Consider the following 19,649-nt stretch of genomic DNA (forward strand, 5'->3'; position numbering starts at 1 on the left):
TGCCCTGAACATGGCAAGGGACAGGACAGGGACAGGGACCAGGACAGGTGTCAGCACTGCCCTGAACACGGGGAGGGACATGACAGGGGCAGGGACAGGTGTCAGCACTGCCCTGAACATGGGGAGGGACAGGACAGGGGCAGGGACCAGGACAGGTGTCAGCACTGCCCTGAAAATGGGGAGGGACAGGACAGGGGCAGGGACCAGGACAGGTGTCAGCACTGCCCTGAACATGGCAAGGGACAGGACAGGGACAGGGACCAGGACAGGGGTCAGCATTGCCCTGAACATAGGGAGGGACAGGACAGGGACAGGGACAGAGGTCAGCACTGCCCTGCACCTCCCTCTGACCCAGCCCTGCCCACGCCCCTCAGAAAAGGAGCAGCTGGAACACCTGGGGCACCCCAGAGGAGACAGCCAGTGCCAGACCAGACTGTCCCTCAGGGAACAGGGACACAAGATGACAGTGGCTTGTCCCCACGGCCCCTGCTCACCGCATTCCTCCTTGGGCTCATCGGATCCATCCCCACAGTCGTCCTCCCCGTCACATTTCCAGCGTGCCGGGATGCACCGGCCCGAGTCCTTACAGCGGAACTCATCCACACCACAGGTCATTTGGGCTGCAGGGGACAAAGTGACACAGGCACAGGGCAGGGATCAGCACTGCTCAGGTGTGTGCTGCTCTCTGCAGGGCTGATGAACAGCCTGGAGCTGGGTGGGATCCCCCTCCCTTCCAAGCAGTTCTCCAGGGTGAAGTCAAGGGGAGGAGGATCCCAGCAGGGCAGAGACACCAACACCATCACCCACTGCCCACTGGGGCTGAGCAGGGACCGAGGAGGGACTGAGCAGGGACTGGGGTAGAATGGAGCAGGAACTGAGCAGAGTCTGAGGTAGAACTGAGCAGGACTGAGCAGGGACTGAGGAGAGACTGAGGAGAGACTGAGGAGAGACTGGGGTAGAACTGAGCAGGAACTGAATAGGGAACAAGGAGGGACTGGGGCAGAACTGAGAAGGAACTGAGCAGAGTCTGAGGTAGAACTGAGCAGGACTGAGCAGGGACTGAGGTAGAACTGAGCAGGACTGAGCAGGGACTGAGCAGGGACTGGAGTAGAACTGAGCATGAAATGAGCAGGGACTGAGCAGGGACTGGGGTAGAACTGAGCAGGACTGAGCAGGGACTGAGCAGGGACTGAGGTAGAACATTTGCAAGACTCAGCAGGGACTGAGCAAAGACTAAGAGGGAGCTGAGCAGGGACTGAGGAGGGACCGAGGTAGAAATGGGCAGGGACTGAGCATAGACAGAGCAGGGACCAAGTAGGCACCAAGAAGCGACCTGTCACCCCACCAGCACACAGAGGTGCCCGGTGTGGGCATTTTACACGTGGGCAGAACCCCCCTCCCCACACAGGTGCCTTACTGCAGTTAGCAGGTTCATCGGAGCCATCCACGCAGTCGTTGTCACGGTCACAGACCCAGACACGGGGGATGCAGCGCTTGGTGATGGCACACTGGAACTGGTTGGGGGCACAGGTCACCTCCGCTGCAGGAGGGAGAAGGGGTGTCAGGAAGGGCAGCAGGGCAGGCAGGGGCCAGCCACTCCTTTCCCCAAAAACCAGCCGTGGGGTTGAGAGGTGTGTGGATGCTCCAGGGGTCACAAGGGGTTGGTGTGCTCAGTGGAGATGAAGCAGAGCCATAAAATGGCCCCAGAAGACTCCAAGCTATGGGGGAACCGGGTAGAGGCCACCAGATCCCTCAGCCAGGCAACAGGCTCAGCCCAAATCCACTTCAAGGGACTTAAGGATTTCATTCCCACTAGGAAACAGCAGTGTCTGTAGGGGTGATGGCGACAGAGGGTCTGCAGAGACCAGGGGGATGGAGAAAGCTCTGGTACAACCCAGGGAGCCAAACACCCCAAGACACAGACCTGAGCCCCTCAGTCTGACCCACACTAGCTCCCACTGACACCGTGAGCCCCCCACTCACGACAGTCCTTCTCGTCCTCGCCATCCCCACAGTTGTCCTGCCCGTTGCAGCGGAAGATGCCGGGGATGCAGCGGTTGGTGTTGGTGCACTTGAACTGGCTGGGCAGGCAGACGTGGATGTCTGGGGAAGAGGTGACACAGTCAGGGGGTGACAGGCTGCAGCTGCACGCCGTGGAGGCCTGGGGGTCACAAGGGGACACAGGGAACCTACCACAGTTGGCCTCGTCCGAGTTGTCCTGGCAGTCGTTGTCGCCGTCGCAGATGAAGGCGGGGTTGGTGCAGATCCCTGTGGAGCACTGGAACTGCCCTGGCCTGCACTTGAACTCAGCTGTGGGGTAACACAGGGCCACAGGTTTGCTCTGAGGAACATTTTTAGGGCACACCTCAACCTCAAACCCCCGCTCCACCCCTCTGGGGTCCTCTGCGGGGACCCAGCACCCAATTCTGAGCCCTGCTCCTTGGGACAATCCTGACACAGGGACAGAAGTGTCCCACTGCTCCCTGAACCCTGTCATTGGACTGACCCTCCCCTCCACGGGGCTGTCCCAACAGCCACGGGGTGCTGGGACACGGGGGGGCTGTGTCACCCCCTGGCACTCACGGCAATCCTCCGGCTCGTCCGACCGGTCCCCGCAGTCGTCCTCGGTGTCGCATTTCCACCAGAAAGGGATGCACTTGTCGTTCTTGCAGACAAACTGATGGAGAGAGGAGCTCGTGAGGTGGTTCAGGATGGGGAGGGGGGACCCCAAAAGATTTCATCCCCAGTGAGCTCAGCCAAGGGCACTGATCCTGTGATGTCCCCTCCAGGTATTCCCAAATCCTGACCCAGGGCAAAGCCTTAACCCCACCCAGTCCCTGGGGTTTGAGGAGAGGGGTTTAAGAACATTCCGGAGCTGGAGGGTCTCTGGCTCCCCTGGACACCCCCAAACATGAAGTTCCACAGGAGGGAGGTGCTACCTGCACCCACAGAATACTGTTCAACATCCCATCACCCCTGGGGAGATCATGGCAGGAGGGACACGGGCATGGGAAACACCCAGGCAGGCAGGGACAGGCAGGGACAGGCAGGCAGAGGCTTACCTGGCTGGCAGTGCAGTTGGACACGCAGGTTTTGCCATCGCTGCCCAGGTAGAAGTTGGTGGGACAGGCACACTTGTGCCCCCCACCTGGTGAGAGCAGGCAGAGGTTGCTGCAGCCGCCGTTGTTGGTCTTGCAGGGATGGTTGGGAACTGGGGAGAGCAGGGTGACAACAGCAAGTCAGACCAAGCTGGGGACACTCTGGGTGGCATGGGAGCAGCAAGACACTTGTCACCCTCCTCCTGCTCCCCCTGCCTGACCTGGTGTCCCCCCATATCCCTTTCCTGGGGTGGTTCCCCAGCACCCCCAAGCCGTGCTCTGTGGGAAATGTATTTGTACTTCTATTTCTCCAAAGTATCCAGTCTTATTTGCAAGGCCACCCTTTGAAACTTGTTTCTAGTTCCATTTCTCTCTCAACAATGCCCATCCTATTCCACGGCATTCCCAAGCCAGCATTTCTTATCTCAAAGTTTGCATACAGATGCACACGCTGTGTGAGCCTTTTGTCAGGCTTTGGGAATTTCCTACAAATCCATTTCCCACGCTGCTCACCGTCGGGCTGGCGGTAGGGGTGGTAGATGTGGATGTCCATGGGCCGGTGCAAGGTGCTGATCAGCAGTGTCTTGTTGGCTCCTGTTGTCTTGTGGGCCCGGTTGATGGATTTGGTCTCCCAGTCGGTCCAGTAGATGAAATCCTCGAAGAGGGTGAGCGCGAAGATGTGTGGGATGTCCTGGCTCAGCACTGCGCGGGGAGCAGGCGCTCAGCGAGGGGCTGAGCCACCTTCCCCTCCCACAAAGAAGCAGCATGGACACAGAGGAGTGGCCAGAGCTGGGGACTGTCCGAAACAGCGCTGGCTCTCATTCCAACACCTTACCCACAGTTTGGACCCCCCCAAGGCATGCTGGCACGCCGGGAGCCCTGGCACTCTCACCCGTGTGCCGGTTGGAGCCGTCCAGGCTGGCGAACTCGATGTAGTCCTCGCGGGCATCGGCCCAGTAGATGCGGCTGTTGATGTAGTCCAGGGTGAGGCCGTTGGGCCACGTGATCTTGGTGTCCACGATGACGCTGCGGTTGGTGCCGTCCATGCCGATCTTCCCGATCAGAGAGTGGTCCCCCCAGTCCGTCCAGTAGAGGTAGCTGGGGATGAAACAGAAGAGCAGGGAGATGTTGAGTTGGAAACCACAGAAATGCCTCCCTGTGAGGGTGGGGAGGCCCTGGCACAGGGCGCACAGAGAAGCTGTGGCTGCCCCATTCCTGGAAGTGTCCAAGGTTGGATGGGGCTTGGAGCAAGCTGGGATAGTGGAAGGTGACTGCCCACAGCAGTGGGGTGGAACAGATGGTCTTTAAGGTCCCTTCCATCCCAAACCACCCACGACTCTGTGATAAATGGAGCTGCACAGGCACAGGGCAGGGAAAAGCATCCCAGTGGCCAAGAGGGAAGTCTTCATCCCATCTCCCAACCTCTGGCACTACAGCAAGACGACCACAGCCCCCTTCCCAGAGCAGAGCAGAGCAGCAGGCCCACGTCCCCCGGGCTCTCACCCGTTCTGCACGTCCACCACGAGCGCGCGGGGCTCGCGCAGGCCCGAGTTGACGAGCACGGTGCGGTAGGCGCCGTTGAGCTTCGACACCTCGATGGTGTCCCGACCCTTGTCACACCAGTAGAGGTTTCCTCCCACCCAGTCCACAGCCAGCCCGTCGGGGTTGCTGAGCCCCGTGCGGTGAAGGACCTGCCAGGAGGAGTCAGAGGTGACGGGGATGAGCAGAGAGAACCAAACCCTGATGTCTCAGGGGTGACAGCATCCCACTCCCCAGCCCAGACCTTCTTCCTCATTCCCTTCTTAGGTTTAGATGGGATTTTTGGGAAGAAATTCCTCCCTGTCAGGGTGGGGAGGCCCTGGCACAGGTTGCTCCAGAGAAGCTGTGGCTTCCCTGGATCCCTGGAAGTGTCCAAAGCCAGGCTGAACAGGGCTCGGAGCAACCTGGGATAGTGGAAGGTGTCCCTGACCATGGCAGGGGAGTGAAACTGGATGAACTTTAAGATCCCTTCTAACCCAAATCTTTCCACAACTCCATGACTCTTCCCCCAACCTTTCTTCTCCCACATTTCAGGGCAGTGTGGAGCCCACCCCTGCTTGGGGTGGGGCTGCAAAACACCCCACAGCAACGGGAGCTGACTCCCAAAGCCCAGTGATGACCCCACAGTGGGGCAGGAGGTGGGTGAGGCCCGGCTGCCCAGCCCAGGGGTGCCCCAGGGGCTGCCCCACATCCTCACCTGAACGTTGCTGCCGTTGATGTGCATGCGGCGGATCATGCTGCCCTGCGTGGTGACATCTGTCCAGTAGATCATCTGCTCCCGGTAGTCGAAATCCAGAGCCACAGCGTTGTTCAGCCCCTGGAGAGCAGGGAGGGAAAAGGGTTGCAGCAGCCTCAGTGCCTGGCATGGGCTCTGGGGGGGTTTTATAGAGCCCACAGCCTCCCTGCCTGCTCCTTGCTCACAGTGACCTCCTGACATTTAGATGGATCTACCATTCCCCTGGGAAGCCAAGGGCCCAAACTCCTCAGCTGGCAGCTCCTGTGTCCTTCAGGGCCTTCTCCATCCCTAAATCCCAGCCACATGGGGCTGCTGTGCCTCATGCTCCCAGCTCACCCCGCACCTGCTTGAGCAGAGTGTAGTTGGAGCCGTCCAGGTTGAGCTTCCTCAGATAGTAGCGATTAGCGAAGATGAGGAAAGGCTCTTCATCTGCACGGAAAAAGAGGGAAAAGTGGCAGGGGAGCACTGTTGGGACGTGGGCAGAACCCTGCAGACCTGCCACCACTCCCTCATGAGCTGGGGGCAGCCACTTCACCCTCCAACTCCAGCGCCAGGAGCATCCCACGGTCACCAGGAACATCCTGAGCTCTGCGCCCACACCTGGCTCTCACCTGTGACAGCCTTGCAGCTGGTGGGGTTGTCAGGTCTGAGCTTGTAGCCCTCAGTGCAGAGGCACTTGTAGCTGCCCAGGGTGTTGATGCACTTCTGGCTGCAGGGGTAGGTGGTGGAGCACTCGTCGATGTCGATGCATGTCTTCCCGTCGTCCTTCAGCCGGAAGCCGGGACGGCATCTGCACTGCAGGAGCAACCCCGAGCTGTCAGACACCTCCAAGGCCCGCACGCCGGGAGGTGGCAGGTGCTGGGAGGTGACAAGTGTCACCATGGGACACGCAGACTCAGCAAGGACAGCTGAGATGCACAAAAAGTGCCTGAAGCGCCCGTGTCACGTCCCTGGCCCAGCTGGCACAGGACAGACACAACCCTCACGTCTGCGGAGGAGGAAGGAGAGGGAACAGCAGGAGCTGTGCCAGGGGAGGTTTAGGCTGGATATCAGGAAAAGGTTCTTCCCCCAGAGGGTGGTCAGGCACTGCTGGCTGGCACAGCCCCAAGGCTGCCAGAGTTCCAGCAGCATTTGGACAAAACTCTCAGGCACAGGGTGAGATTGCTGAGGTCTCCTGTGCAGGGGCAGGAGTTGGCCTTTGTGGGTCCCTTCCAACTCAGGGAATTCTGTAATTCCATGATCTCTACAGCCAGCCCCGCCACCCCGTGGCCCCCTACCTTGTACCCAATCTTGAGGTCCTCACACTCCTGGGAGCAGCCACTCAGCTTCTTGTTGAGGCACTCGTTGATGAAGCAGTTGAGCTCGTCAGAGCCGTCGGCGCAGTCGTTGTTGTTGTCGCAGAGCAGCGCCTCGGAGATGCAATTCCCATTCTTGCAGAGGAAGAAGGAGTCGTTGCACTTGTTTTCTGCAGAGGGGAGGTGGCAGCGGTCAGCGGGGGGTGGCTGGGGTTCTGCTATCCCCCCCCAGGACCCCAGCGTGACCCCAGCAGGTACCTGGGCTGCTGCAGCGTGGGTTCTTGGGCGCCTCGTCAGAGTGGTCGTGGCAGTCGAACTCCCCGTCACATTCCCACTGCCGGTTGCTGAGGCAGCGGCCGTTCTGACAGCGGAACTCGTGGGGGCCACAGGTGGGGTATTCTGAGGGAGGATGAGGGGGTCAGCCAGCATCCCACCCTCCTGAGCCTTCCAGAGGCACCGTGGGGCCACTCCGAGAGAGGGAGAGGCACCATGGAGCCAAACCTTCCCAAGCTGCTGGGAGTGACAGGGGCACCACAGAGCAGCTGGCCTGGGACAGGGCTGCTCTGAACACACACAGAACTCTCTGTGGGTTTGGGTTTCTGTGTGGGTTTGGATCTCTCTGTGGGTTTGGAACTCTCTGTGGGTTTGGATCTTTCTGTGGGTTTGGGTCTCTCTGTGGGTTTGGAACTCTCTGTGGGTTTGGATCTTTCTGTGGGTTTGGATCTCTCTGTGGGTTTGGGTTTCTGTGTGGGTTAGGCTCTCTCTGTGGGTTTGGATCTCTGTGGGTTTGGATCTCTCTGTGGGTTTGGGTTTCTGTGTGGGTTAGGCTCTCTCTGTGGGTTTGGAACTCTGTGGGTTTGGATCTTTCTGTGGGTTTGGATCTCTCTGTGGGTCTGGAACTCTCCGTGGGTTTGGATCTCTGTGTCAAGGCTGGGGTGCTGTTCTCCACTAACAACCCCCTTCTGCTGCCTCTCCAGGTTCCCTCTCACCACACTCACACCAAACCCCTCTGGGGTGATGAAGACCCTCCCAGGGTACTGTCCCAAAGCCCATGAGGACCCAGCTGGGTCAGTCCCCACCCTGGGTCCCACAGACACCCACCACATTCCGGGGACTCGTCGGAGCCATCACCGCAGTCGTCGTCGTGGTCGCAGACGAAGTGCTTGGGGATGCACTGCCGGTTCCCACACATGAACTCCCGCTCGTCACAGGTGTTGTTGTACACTGCAAAGGGTCACCACCACCGTCAGCCCCTGCCAGCCCCCTGCCTCCCCCAGCCCCAGCCCAGGGCACTCACAGCAGCCGGCAGCGAGGGTCTCATCGGCCCCGTCGGCGCAGTCCTTGTCCCCGTCACAGAGCCAGCGCTCCGGCACGCACACGTAGGTGCCCGGGCACTGGAAGGATCCCGAGCTGCAGGTGGTCAGCCCTGGGGAAGGGAGGAGCAGGATGGAGTCTGGTCACCCAACTGTTAGAGCCTCAAGATGCTCAGGAGAACAGCGAGATCACGGGTGGGAGAAAGGATGGGTGCAGGGATGCAGGAAGGTGGTGATGGAGCAGGCAGGGATGGAGATGGGGAGAAGGGATGGAGATGGGGAGAAGGGATGGAGATGGGGAGAAGGGATGGAGCAGACTCACGGCAGCGACTGTCCTCGTCAGAGCCATCCCCGCAGTCGTCAGCCCCATCACACACCCAGAGCTTGGAGATGCAGCGGTGGTTGTTGCACTCGAACTGCACAGGGTAGCAGAACTTGTCTGGGAGAGGAGAAGAGGAGGAGATGGGGGTCAGAGGGAGGTGATAAGGAGAGGAGAAACCAGCAGAGCATGGCCAGGCTGGCCAGCCGGGCTCCAGGAGCCCAGGGGGTGTTGGGGGTACTGCTTGTGGTCCCACAGGGCTGGTGTGGGACTCACTGCTGGACCTGAGGAAGATCCCCAGCTCCTGAGCACTGTTTGGGGCTTGTTCCAGGAGGTTAGAGCTAAAAATGCAGCTGAAGGGAGCCGTAACTGGTCCCGTTCAAAAGCACCACAGACATTTGTGCATGTGCTGAGCAAACCAGCACACGAGGACTGGTTTATACTGGTCACAGCTAAAAGCCAGGAATGTGGAGTAAAACCACAGAGAGGGAAGAATCTGGGGTCTGGCCATGGCAAATGGATGTCAGGGAGAGAAGAGGTCCTGCCCACCCTCCAGCACCACCCCGTGCCCCAGCCCAAATCCTGACTGTCCCCACCCTGCCGCTCACTGCACTGGGTCTCATCTTCGCCGTTCTCGCAGTCATCCTCCTTGTCACAGGTCCAGGTCATGGGGATGCACCTCCCACTCGGGCAGGCGAAGTAGTTGGATGGACATTTGGGCTTCCTCCCACCTACTTTGTGAAGGAAACATCAGTGAGGACGACAGCACAGCCTTCTCCCAGCCCAGAACTGAAGCATTCCTCCCCAAAATCCCCCTGAGGTCCCACACCCCAGCTCCCTGCAGCACCATCTGCGCAGGAGCCACACGGGCAGAGGACAACGAAGCCTCCACAGCCCAAGCAGACCCCAAAATGGCATCCCTGCCCCCAGAGCCCCCTCTGCCCTGCTGCTCTCACCGGGGCAGTTGCGCTCGTCCGAGTAATCGCCGCAGTCGTTGGCGCCGTCGCACACCCAGCTGGGCGCGTAGCACAGGGACGTGTGCTCACACTTCTGGAACGTGGTGCCCTTCACCCCCAGCTTGAAGTAGCTGCTGCAGTCGGTGGCAGCTGAGAGGAATCACAGCAGGAGCTCCAGTGACACAGCAGGAACCACGGCAGAAGCCCCCTGGTCTGGCTCCACCACGTGGCACTGACCCCTGCCCTGCTGCCGGAGCCCACCACACCCCACACACCCCCAGGTGTGCCCCACACGTGCCCAGAGATGCAGGGATCCACCAGGTGTTGGGGTGCTGAGCACGGCACAGAGGGGCTGAAGGGGTGGGCTGGGGCTGCCCCATCCCAGGACAGCAGCAGGACCCTCCTCCCTCCGAATCCAGCCCAAACCCCAAAGCCCCCGGTGCCTGCTGCCAGCACCGAGAGCAGGAGCATCCCCAGAGCTGAGGAGAGGCCAGGGGCAGCAGCTGGGCACTCACTGCAGTTCATTTCATCAGATGCATCCTCGCAGTCGATGAACTGGTTGCAGCGGCTGGAATTCCCGATGCAGGTCCCGTCCCGGCAGCGGAACTCGGTGGCAGCACAGCTGGTTTCTGCCAGGGGGAGGAAGCCCCCACAGTCAATGAGGAAGGGTGGGGGGGCTACACCCACACCCCCCCACTGCCCACACAGCTCTGGGATGCTCAGAGTGCTCCCAGACCCAAAGCCCTTCCTGGCTCACACTCTGCCTGGCAGCTTGAGCCCCTCTCCTTGGCACAACTAGAGCTGGACAGGACTCTGAGGAGCTCCTGACTGTCCCTGTCAGTTTGTAACTCAGCAAACCCATCCTGCAGCCCCCTAAGGGGATGCCTGGGAGCCATGGGAGCACACCCCCCCATTGCCCACACAGCTCTGAGATGCTCAGAGTGCTCCCAAACCTGATCCCTTCCTGGCTCACACTCTGCCTGGCAGCTTGAGCCCCTCTCCTTGGCACAACTAGAGCTGGACAGGACTCTGAGGAGCTCCTGACTGTCCCTGTCAGTTTGGAACTGAGCAAACCCATCCTGCAACCCCCTAAGGGAGTGCCTAGGAGCCATGGGAGCCATGAGGAGCAGTGACACCATGCCCCGTGCCCCTCCTGGCTGTCAAACCACTCTCTCTGGGAAGCTCTGGGTGCTGCATGCCCATGCCCAGGAGTTTTTCCTCTCAGCTGTCACTGTAAGCTTTACAAAGCAGCACAAGCTTGACCTTGACTCTCCGTTAAGCCCTGGCTCTGCTCTGCTCCTGTCAAGCGGATGGTAACTCCCTCCTGAAGCCGCTGTCCCTGTCCCAGGCAGCTGACAGAGCCCTGGCAGGGGCTGGCCAGGTGCCAGGCAGACACTCACTGTTACAGGGCACCTCGTCCGAGTTGTCCCCGCAGTTGTCCACGCCGTCACACCAGTAGCGACTGGCCACGCAGCGCCCGTTCATGCAGTGCAGGTAGCCCTTCTTGCACTTGCGGCTGCCTGCCAGGGAGGAAGAGGAGGAAGAGGAAGAGGAGAAGGTGAGGAGAAGGAGGGCAAGCACCCCCGAGGGTCTCAGATCCTTGGGGACCTTCCAGGAGGGGGAGAAACCACAGAGCAGGATCAGGGAACCCACTCCCTCGTGCAGAGGGGTGAGGGCTGGTGTTTGAGGGTGCTGCAGACCCCACTGGCTCAGCTCCAGGGTTCCTGCTCTCCAGCATGTCCCCAACACTGGGGAAGGGCTGGAAACCTTAAAGGGTGCAGCTCTAGGAGGGCAGGAGAGATTGTGAGCACCTGGGGGATGGAAGGACACCCTGGAGTCCTGGTGCCCTTTCCTGAGCAATGTCCAAGGCCAGGTTGGATGTGGCTTGGAGCAGGTTGGATGTGGCTGGGCTAGGGGAAGGTGTCCCTGCCCATGGCAGGGGGTGAAATGAGATGAGCTTTAAGGTCCCTCCCAACCCAAACCATTCCATGATTCCATGACCTTGAACATAGGAAAAAGGATTGATTTATTGGAGTGCTGTGAATCCTGCCTTCCATCCTCTTAAGTTTTTGCCTCCATCCTCTTTAAGATTTAATGGCAAATTGGAAGAGGTTCTAAGACTAATTAACGAGGGACAGACCTTGCAAGGCTGTGTGGAGGTACCTGCCTCGTGTATTTGGCTGCCTTGAAGGGGAAGATTTTGTTCCCTTCCAACCCAAACTGTTCCATGACTCTCTGAGTGGAGCTGGCAGCTCGGGCAGGGTGTCTGGGGGTGCTGGGGTGCGTGTGTGGGTGAGCAAGGCAGCAAGAGGAGGAACCTTACTGCAGTAGGACTGCTTCTCGTCCGACTTGTCCTTGCAGTGCACGACGCCGTCGCAGGTGCGGCTGAAGTCGATGCATTCGCCGTTCCCGCACTCAAACTCCTCGTGCACGTTGCAGGTGGAATTCACAGCTGGACAGAGCGCGGGAATGTCAGCTCTGCCAGGCAGAGATCAGCCTCACCCCTTCCTTTCCTCAGCCCCTGCCACCCCCCTCACCTTTGCAGGTGAAATCCTCCTGCAGGACCCGCTCCCCGCGGCAGGAGCAGTTGACGTGGCCCTTGGGGGTGAGCAGGCACAGGTCCTGGCAGCCACCGTTGTTCACCCGGCACGGGGACAGCTCACCTAGGACAGAGGGACAGTGGTCACACCAGGTATGGACCCAGCAGCCCCTCCTCCTCCTCTCTGCTGGGACAAAAAGCAGGGATCCCTCCCCTGGGATCTCTTCCCATGGGGCTGTGGAGGGTGTAGGGGATTGGAGTCACCCGGTCTCCCCAGATTTTACAAGGAGATGCCCTGGAAAGAGCAGGGACAGGGCAAATGCTCTCTGTGTTCAGCCTGTACTGGGTTTGGGGATGGACAACTCTGGTGTGAGAGTCATGAGGGGGCAACAACAAGCTGGGAAGGACAGTGGGATAATTCCCAAAGGTCTAGGAAGGACAGGGGGATGGATTCCCAAAGGTCTAGGAAGGACAGGGGGATGGATTCCCAAAGGGCCAGAATGGACAGAGAGATGGCTTCCCAAAAAGCCACGAAAGGACGATGGGATGGGTTCCCAAAAGGCCAGGAAGCACAGTGGGACGGATTCCTGAAGAGCCAGGAAGGACAGTGGGATGGATTCCTGAAGAGCCAGGAAGGATGGCGGGATGACTCTCAAAGGACCATGAAGGATGGTAGAATGGGTTCCCAAAGGACCACGAAGGACAGTGGGATGGACTCCCAAAAGCCAGGAAGGACAGTGGGATGGGTTCCCAAAGGACCATGAAGGACAGTGGGATGGACTCCCAACAGCCAGGAAGGACAGTGGGATGGGCTCCCAAAGGACCATGAAGGATGGTGGGATGACTCCCAAAGGACCATGAAGGACAGTGGGATGGGCTCCCAAAGGACCATGAAGGACAGTGGGATGGGTTCCCCTTCCCCAGGCCTGCTGCCAGGCTGAGGAGCAGAGGGCAGGGACACTGCAGGGACACCAGAGGCTCCTCACAGCTGTCGGTGTCATTGGCCACGGCGATGATGCCCATGGGCTGCTGGGGGATGTCCACACGCAGCAGCTTCATGTCGGTGCCCACGTATTTGTTGGCGCGCTGCACGGCCCGGCGCACCCAGTCCGTCCAGAAGATGTAATCCCCATACACGGCCAGGCCAAAGGGGTGCACGGGCTCCGACTTCAGGATCACCTGCCAGGCACAGAATCGTGGCATGGGTTGGGTTGGAAAGGATCTTAAAACTCATCTCGTTCCCACATCCCTGCCATGGGTGCATGCACCTTCCAGGGTTGCTCCAAGCTCCATCCAACCTGTCCTAGGATACTTCACAGAATACTTGAGGTTGGAAAAGATCTCCAAGATCAAGTCCAATCTGTGACCAAACCCCTCCAGAGCATTCAGTGCCACACCCAGCAGTTACATCTAAGGATGGTGACTCCATCATGAACCTGGACATCCCCTTCCAACGTTTAATAACCCTTTCCATAAAGAAATTCCTTCTCATGTCCAACCTGAACCTCCTCTGATGCAGCCTGAAGCCATGTCCTCACTTCTCAGGGGCACAGCCCAACTGGGGGCAGGAGGAACCTGCGGTGGGACGCATCCCACAGCCCCCCACACACCAGAGTAGGGGGTGCCTGACCTCCCCAGCCTCAGGAACAGCTCTGCTTCCCTCTGACCACACTCCAGCCCCAGTTTGGACACCCTCCTCCCCATCTCCCTGGCCTCAGACTCACATGGCGATGGGAGCCATCGTATTCGCAGCGCTCGATCTTGTCCAGGGTGGCATCAGAGAAATAAATCTTCTCAGCCTTGTGGTCGATGGCCAAGCCGTTGGGCGTCCGTATGTCCTGGTCGATGATGATGAGGACGTTGGCACCGGAGAGGGTGGCCCGCATGATGCTGGGGTGCTGCTCATTCCAGTTGGTCCAGAACATCAGGCTGGGAGGGGAGGGACACACAACGCCTTTGGAGCCCCAGCTCAGCCACATCCAGGCTGGCTCAGCCCGTCCCTCCATGGCTGAGGGGCTTCCAGGGACTGGGGGATGCATGGGACAACATTCCCATGTAAAATGAGTGGGAAGGGGGTGAATGAGGCTGCTGCAGCCAGATGGGAAATGTGGCACTCCATGGATGGGGATGGGACAGGGGGTCTGGAGCTGCTTGTGGGGAGGGGGCTACAGGGTCTTTCCTCCCTGGGAGTCCAGAGCTGGATCCAGACCTTCCTCCCTGCTGCATCCACTGGGACCCCATGGACCCCTGGGAGGGCTGGCTGGACCCTCGAGGGCCACTCACTTCTGGCACTCGTCCAGCACGAAGGCTCGGGGGTGGTCGTCCCCTGACATGGTGATCACGGTCTCCCTCTCGAAGGCCCCGAGCCGGCTCTGGTCCACGGTGTGCCGGGTGATGGTGGAGGTGGTGTAGCTGGTCCAGTACAGCGTGTCCCAGCCGCGGTGGTACGCCAGCCCCTCCACCGAGCCCACATCTGTGGGGACAGCAAAGGTCACACCCAGCCCTGGCCCTGGGTCATCCTGCATGGCCAGAACTCACACTGACAGTGGGATGTTGAAGGTTTTGCTTTTAATTACAGCCTAAAAATCCCTCAGAGGCTTTGGTTGCTGGGTGGGGACTCAATAGGGCTGGGGGCTGTGCTCAGGGGGAGGCAGAGACCCCTGAGACTCCACGTGGGTAGAGCTTTGTTGGAATGACCCTCCCTTGCAGGAAGGCTGAGTGATGCACACCTACAATGCACCAAGGACTTGAATTTTGTTCTCAAACTCCACAGCAGCCAGACCTTGCTCTGGGTCCACAGCAGCAGCGCTGGGAAGGGGAGGGTTTCCCTCTGCCAGGGGACAGCTGAGCCCCTGGGGCACAAAGTGACAAGGCAAAGCCTGGTGGGGACCAGGGAGCCCTTCCCAGCTGGGAACTTGAACGGTGCACCCATCCTCTCCCCCTCATTAATGCTTGGCAAAGGGTTTAATGAGGCGGCTGTGAGAGCTGGGCCGTGCTCTCCCCTCTCAGGGATAAAGCACCATGAGCACCACTGTGAATTCCCTCATTAGCAGCACGTCCAAGGCCCTGGCTCAGGGAGCTCCTGGAGCAGCAACCACAGTTCTTTGAAGCTGCTGCAGGTGCCAATAAAACCAACCAAGTGCAAGGTGAGGCCTGGAGGTGAGGCCAGGGCTGGGCACTCTGAGGGTCAGGGCTTAGGGCTCTGCCTTGGGAGGTGAGTGTGAGCACAGAGCTGATCCCAATTTTGCTGCAGTGCCTGTTTCTAGAGCCCAAGCCTCGTGACACGCTCTCCGTGCCAGAACAAGCTCTGCAGGCTGCTCCCAGTGCCTGTGTCCACTCCCAGAAGCTCCTCAGAAACCTCACACAGCTCAGCCTGTACCTGCTGCCCCTCCAAATCCACCAAAACCCCTTGGGGAACAACAGAGGGAGTGCAGGAGGAGGTGGAGGAGGGAGAGACAGGTCTGAGGGCAGGCAGACCCCCATGCCACTCACTCTCCACGATGGTCTTGCGCCCCGTGCCATCATCATTGATCTGCTGGATGTTGCCGAAGTGGATGTCGCTGTAGAAGATGCGGTTGCTGCCCTTGGAGCCGTAGCGGTAATCGAAGGCCAGGGCGATGACATTCTTCATGTGCTCGGCGTCCTCGAAGGGCTTGATGGGTGCATTGAGGTTGTTCTCATCCGAGAGGTGGATGCTCTTGAGGATGGTGCGCTCCGAGTAGAGCAGGTAGCCGTCGTAGTCCCGGCAGCTGACGCCGTCCTCCGACAGCATCCCGTGGGCGCAGGCGCACGTCCTCTGCCCGCCGCCGCGGAACAGGCACAGCTGCTGGCAGCCCCCGTTGTTCTGGGCACAGATGTTGGTGCCTGGCGGGGGGACAAGGGGGGATTGGGTGAGGGACTGGGCAGGATGAACCCTCTTGGCCATTTTCAGCGCTCGGCACTCCCGGAGGAAGGAACAGGCTCAAGCCATGGTGCAACACAGCTCCGATGGGGACAGAGTGATCCATGTGCTTCCATCCCCATTCCCCACATGAGAAGCTGCCCCCCATGCTCAGACCTACCCTTCTGCCGGGCCCGGTTGAAGACTTTGATGTCCTTGAGCTGCACGCCGATCCCGGTCCGCAGGGACACCGACTCGGTGGCGTTGTCCTTGTTTCCTCTTTTGATGGAGCCGTTGGCGTGAGTCCTGAAGGAGGACAGGGTCACCAAGTGACCAGCACAGGACCCTTCCCCACCTTGCCACAGCACCCACCAGCTCCCCCCACCCTCCACACAGTCCCCAGCCCCCTTGGCACCTCACCTATCACTCCAGTAAATGTACTCCTCGAAGACTGACACGGAGAACATGTCCATGTTGTTGCTGGACAGGACAACCTCCCTGTTCTCGCCCGTCTCCAGGTCAATCCGCTCGATTTTGTCTGTCCTGGCATCACACCAGTACAGCTTCCCATCCTGCAGGGATGAAACAACATCCCAGTTGGCGTGGGGACAGCACTACCCTCTGCACCTCTGGCAGGATGTCCTGGGGTTCAGACCACCCTGGACAACCCTCCCGAGACTCTGGAGCCCTGAGGAGGGCAAGCATGTGCCCAGCAGCAGGACACGGCCACAGAGACCTTGGGGGGCTGGTACCATCCTCCCCAGATGCCAAGTGTACCTCGTAGTCCACGGAAATGCCGTTGGGCCAGCTGATGCTGACATTGACCAGCACCATCCTCTCGGTGCCGTCCAGGCGCGAGCGCTCGATGCGGGGGTACTGCCCCCACTCCGTCCAGAACAGGTACCTGAGGGGACAGCAGGGATGTCACCACAGGTTCGTCACCAGGAGCAGCACTGGCCCTTTGAGTAAAGGACAGACACCACCCCATTCATCCCCCCACACTGGGGTTTCAGTCCAGACCCTGCCCACCCACAGACATCGCATGTCCTGCATTTCCATCCCTCCCCAGATCCAAACACCTCTGCTCTCCCTGGGGTTCTGTCCAAAGCTGAAGCCACTAAAGAGGCTCCACTTGGATTTTCTGAGGTGCTGGCACCCACCAGGTCCCAGGGAGTTCACCCCATCAGTGAAAGGAGGATTAAATCCAGGGTTTGGACTCCTTGGTGTGGCAGGAGACCTGCAAGTCCTCTGCTGTGTGCACACACACAGCTCTGCCGGGAGGTGTGGGTGGTCTCACCCTGCGCCCACCCCACAGGTGATACCCCTCTTTGGGGCAGTATCTCACCCCTTCTCTGGATGGACTGTGATGGCCCGTGGCTTGTCCAGCCCCTGCGAGATGACCACGTAGCGGAAGGACCCGTTCAGCCTGGCCACCTCGATGACATCAAAGCCCTGGTCCGTCCAGTAGATGTTTCCTACAAGAGGGGACGGTGAACCCCCAGAGAAGCCCCACTGCCCCCCCTGCCCTGGCTGCAGAGCCCCATCCCACCTGCAATCCAGTCCACAGCGATGCCCTCCACGCGGCCAATGCCGTTGGTCACCACGTCCTCGCGCCACGTCTGGTCCCTCTTGGCTCGACTGATGGTGCTCAGGCCCATGTCCACCCAGTAAATCGTGTCATTCTCTGAGAGGGACAGGAGGGGACGAGTCAGTGACCACCTCTGGTCACTCCAGAATGGTAAAACCCTGCACCCTGGAGCGCTGAAATCCTCCCTTGCCCCAGTTCTGCCGAGGGGGCATTCCAGGGCAAAGCACTGCCCAAAAGGGTGATGGTGATGTCCCCTTCATGCTCCCCATCCCCTGTCCTGTTCCAGCCCCTCTGTCCCATCCCCAGCCCTGCATCACCTGCATGGAAGTCGATTCCCACAGCCAGGGAGGTCCCAGACACCGGCACGAGAGCATCCGACTTGTCATTGGGGTCCAGGGGAATGCCCCGGATCCCCTCGTGCACCGAGTACAGCAGGAAGGAGCCAACACCTGCAGCACAGGTGCAGGCACAGTCAGACACATCCCAGAACCCACAGGCTGTCCCTCCACCGTGGAAAACTGTGACAGGGGAGGAGCACGAGCCTGGCAGGGTTCTGCAGGCCCAGCACAGACTGCAACCCCTGGCACAGCCCGTTCCAAGGTCCTGCCCTGTTCTAGGGGGGCACAAGGGAACCCCCTTCCCACCACCCACCACCCCCACCCCGTGTTGGCAAAGGCTCCACAGCGCATCTGGGTCAGGGCAGCACTTGTTATTCAGCCCCTGCCCTGACCCAGATGGTGCAGAGCTCTGCCAAACCCCCCTCAAAACCACCCGGAACATTTTGCACACAAACAGCCTTTGAGAGGCCCTGGCAGTGCCCGAGGGGATGGGGGGGATCTGCAGAGTGAGGGCTGTGCCTGGCCCTGCTCCCAGCGAGCCCAACCCGCCGCCCACAGTGAGGGTCCCACCTCTCCCTGGGAGGGTCCCAATCCCCTCCACCTGACACCCCTGGTGGTCCCACGCTCATCAGGGACAGCCCATGCAAGGGTCTTGCTGCCACCTGAGCCCACAACCCTCCAAGCCCCCCGGTGTCCCTCTGGTGCCCAGTGTTCCCCCACAGTGACAAGGGACACAGAGCAGTGGGGAGGAGCCCATAAGCAGTCAGAGCAAGGGGTCACCAACTGGGGTGGCCACAGGCATGGCTGGGGTGGCCACAGGGTCTCTCTGCACCGAGGGGTGGCTCAGGGAGGGGACAGGGACAAGCACACACCTTCACAGGACTGCTGCCCACTCTTGAGGCTGTAGCCTGCAGTGCACATGCAGGAGCGGGTGGTCTCCGAGGTGGGCAGGCACAGCTGTGAGCAGTCCCCGTTGTTCTGGCTGCAGGGGTTGGTCCCAGCTGTGGCAGAGAAAAGGGGGTGAGGGGCTACAGGGGGCCAGGGGGCACCCACCAGGGCTGGGACTGTTGGGGCAGCACCCACACGAGGTGGGTGGCACCAGCCAGCACGGGCTTGGAACGAGGGCAAGGACAAGGCTTGGGCCAGCTGCCAGGGATGGAGCCACCACGGAGGGGTTGAGCAGCTGCCCCAGGACCCCACACTGACCTTGCTGGATGCTCTCATCGTACACCTTCATGTGCATCACCAACGTGGTGCTGTTGCGCAGCACCGTCACCTCCGTCCCATCCTTCTTGTTGCAGGTGCCCATCCTCTCGGAGGCCTGGTCAGCCCACCACAGCTTGTCCCCTGTTGGGAGAAGGCAGGAGCATGTGGCAGCATTCCCCATCCCCTCCTGCCTCAGCTGAGGTGGGCAGGAGAGTTTGGGAAGGGGCAGGAGACAGGGGAAGGTGTCCCCCTCTGGCAGCCCTCACCCATGATGGCCAGAGCGGTGGCCTTGCTCAGCTGGCCCCGCAAGGACTCGATCACCTCCAGGTTGCTGCCATCCAGGTCACACCTGTTGATGGTGCCGTTGCCAGAGCTGATCCAGTACAGTTTGCTCTCTGGGTAGTCGATGGCCAGCCCTGGAAAGGACGGGAATGTCACCAGGCTGGTGGCACGCAGGGACCGTCACAGATCGGGAGGTGGGATGGGATGGGATTTATGGAGAGAGCAGGCAGGTAAGGTCATGGTGACCCAGCAAAGGACAGCTGCCACCCCCACAAGGAGCCAGAGTGGGGACTTGAGGCTCTGCAGGACAGCAAGGAGAGGTGGGGGATCCCAGGGGCCATGGGGGGGTCCATACCAACAGGTCCCTTCTGGTTGGTGAAGAGGAGCGTGCGGTTGCTGCCATCCATGTTGGCCACACTGATGTTGTCCCCATCTGTCCAGTACAGCTTCCTGCAAGATGAGAGGACCATGGGTGAGGGGCCATGGTGCCAGCAGCCCCCTGCACCCTCCTAGCCTTGCAAAGCCCCTCACCTGCTCATGGCACAGCCTGGGCAGCCCCA

General features: G+C 60.2%; 1 protein-coding gene and 1 long non-coding RNA gene across 8 annotated transcripts in view; one reads left to right on the plus strand and one right to left on the minus strand.

Annotated features, from left to right (window-relative positions):
- Nucleotides 1–19,649, minus strand: part of LRP1 (LDL receptor related protein 1) — a 72,985-nt gene that overhangs the window by 12,723 nt on the left and 40,613 nt on the right. For 2 of the 7 annotated variants that reach the window (XM_041406158.1, XM_041406165.1), the window contains exons 30-66: nt 19,445–19,539; nt 19,074–19,223; nt 18,808–18,948; nt 18,474–18,602; nt 17,581–17,712; nt 17,225–17,359; nt 17,021–17,150; nt 16,453–16,579; nt 16,096–16,247; nt 15,857–15,981; nt 15,288–15,659; nt 14,079–14,268; nt 13,520–13,724; nt 12,782–12,974; nt 11,794–11,919; nt 11,580–11,708; nt 10,657–10,776; nt 9,772–9,885; nt 9,251–9,406; nt 8,897–9,031; nt 8,304–8,420; nt 7,966–8,094; nt 7,770–7,892; nt 6,927–7,067; nt 6,651–6,838; nt 5,985–6,168; nt 5,717–5,802; nt 5,335–5,454; nt 4,602–4,789; nt 3,991–4,196; nt 3,612–3,800; nt 3,063–3,211; nt 2,584–2,677; nt 2,194–2,310; nt 1,984–2,103; nt 1,418–1,540; nt 495–620 (exon numbers count right to left, since the gene is read on the minus strand). In XM_041406158.1, the coding sequence (XP_041262092.1) occupies nt 495–620; nt 1,418–1,540; nt 1,984–2,103; nt 2,194–2,310; nt 2,584–2,677; nt 3,063–3,211; nt 3,612–3,800; nt 3,991–4,196; nt 4,602–4,789; nt 5,335–5,454; nt 5,717–5,802; nt 5,985–6,168; nt 6,651–6,838; nt 6,927–7,067; nt 7,770–7,892; nt 7,966–8,094; nt 8,304–8,420; nt 8,897–9,031; nt 9,251–9,406; nt 9,772–9,885; nt 10,657–10,776; nt 11,580–11,708; nt 11,794–11,919; nt 12,782–12,974; nt 13,520–13,724; nt 14,079–14,268; nt 15,288–15,659; nt 15,857–15,981; nt 16,096–16,247; nt 16,453–16,579; nt 17,021–17,150; nt 17,225–17,359; nt 17,581–17,712; nt 18,474–18,602; nt 18,808–18,948; nt 19,074–19,223; nt 19,445–19,539 (5,456 nt within the window). Of the gene's footprint in view, nt 1–494; nt 621–1,417; nt 1,541–1,983; nt 2,104–2,193; nt 2,311–2,583; nt 2,678–3,062; nt 3,212–3,611; nt 3,801–3,990; nt 4,197–4,601; nt 4,790–5,334; nt 5,455–5,716; nt 5,803–5,984; nt 6,169–6,650; nt 6,839–6,926; nt 7,068–7,769; nt 7,893–7,965; nt 8,095–8,303; nt 8,421–8,896; nt 9,035–9,250; nt 9,407–9,771; nt 9,886–10,656; nt 10,777–11,579; nt 11,709–11,793; nt 11,920–12,781; nt 12,975–13,519; nt 13,725–14,078; nt 14,269–15,287; nt 15,660–15,856; nt 15,982–16,095; nt 16,248–16,452; nt 16,580–17,020; nt 17,151–17,224; nt 17,360–17,580; nt 17,713–18,473; nt 18,603–18,807; nt 18,949–19,073; nt 19,224–19,444; nt 19,540–19,649 lie in introns of all 7 variants that reach the window. The other 5 variants (XM_041406164.1, XM_041406160.1, XM_041406163.1 and 2 more) reach the window with 5 other exon arrangements.
- LOC121336760 lies at nt 11,811–13,589 on the plus strand. The gene is made up of 2 exons (XR_005952814.1): nt 11,811–11,948; nt 13,071–13,589. It is a non-coding gene; the product is annotated as an uncharacterized LOC121336760 (long non-coding RNA).

This window comes from Onychostruthus taczanowskii, unplaced genomic scaffold (genome assembly GCF_017590055.1).
Source record: "Onychostruthus taczanowskii isolate IOZ18803 unplaced genomic scaffold, ASM1759005v1 scaffold245, whole genome shotgun sequence".
Classification (NCBI taxonomy): domain Eukaryota; kingdom Metazoa; phylum Chordata; class Aves; order Passeriformes; family Passeridae; genus Onychostruthus; species Onychostruthus taczanowskii.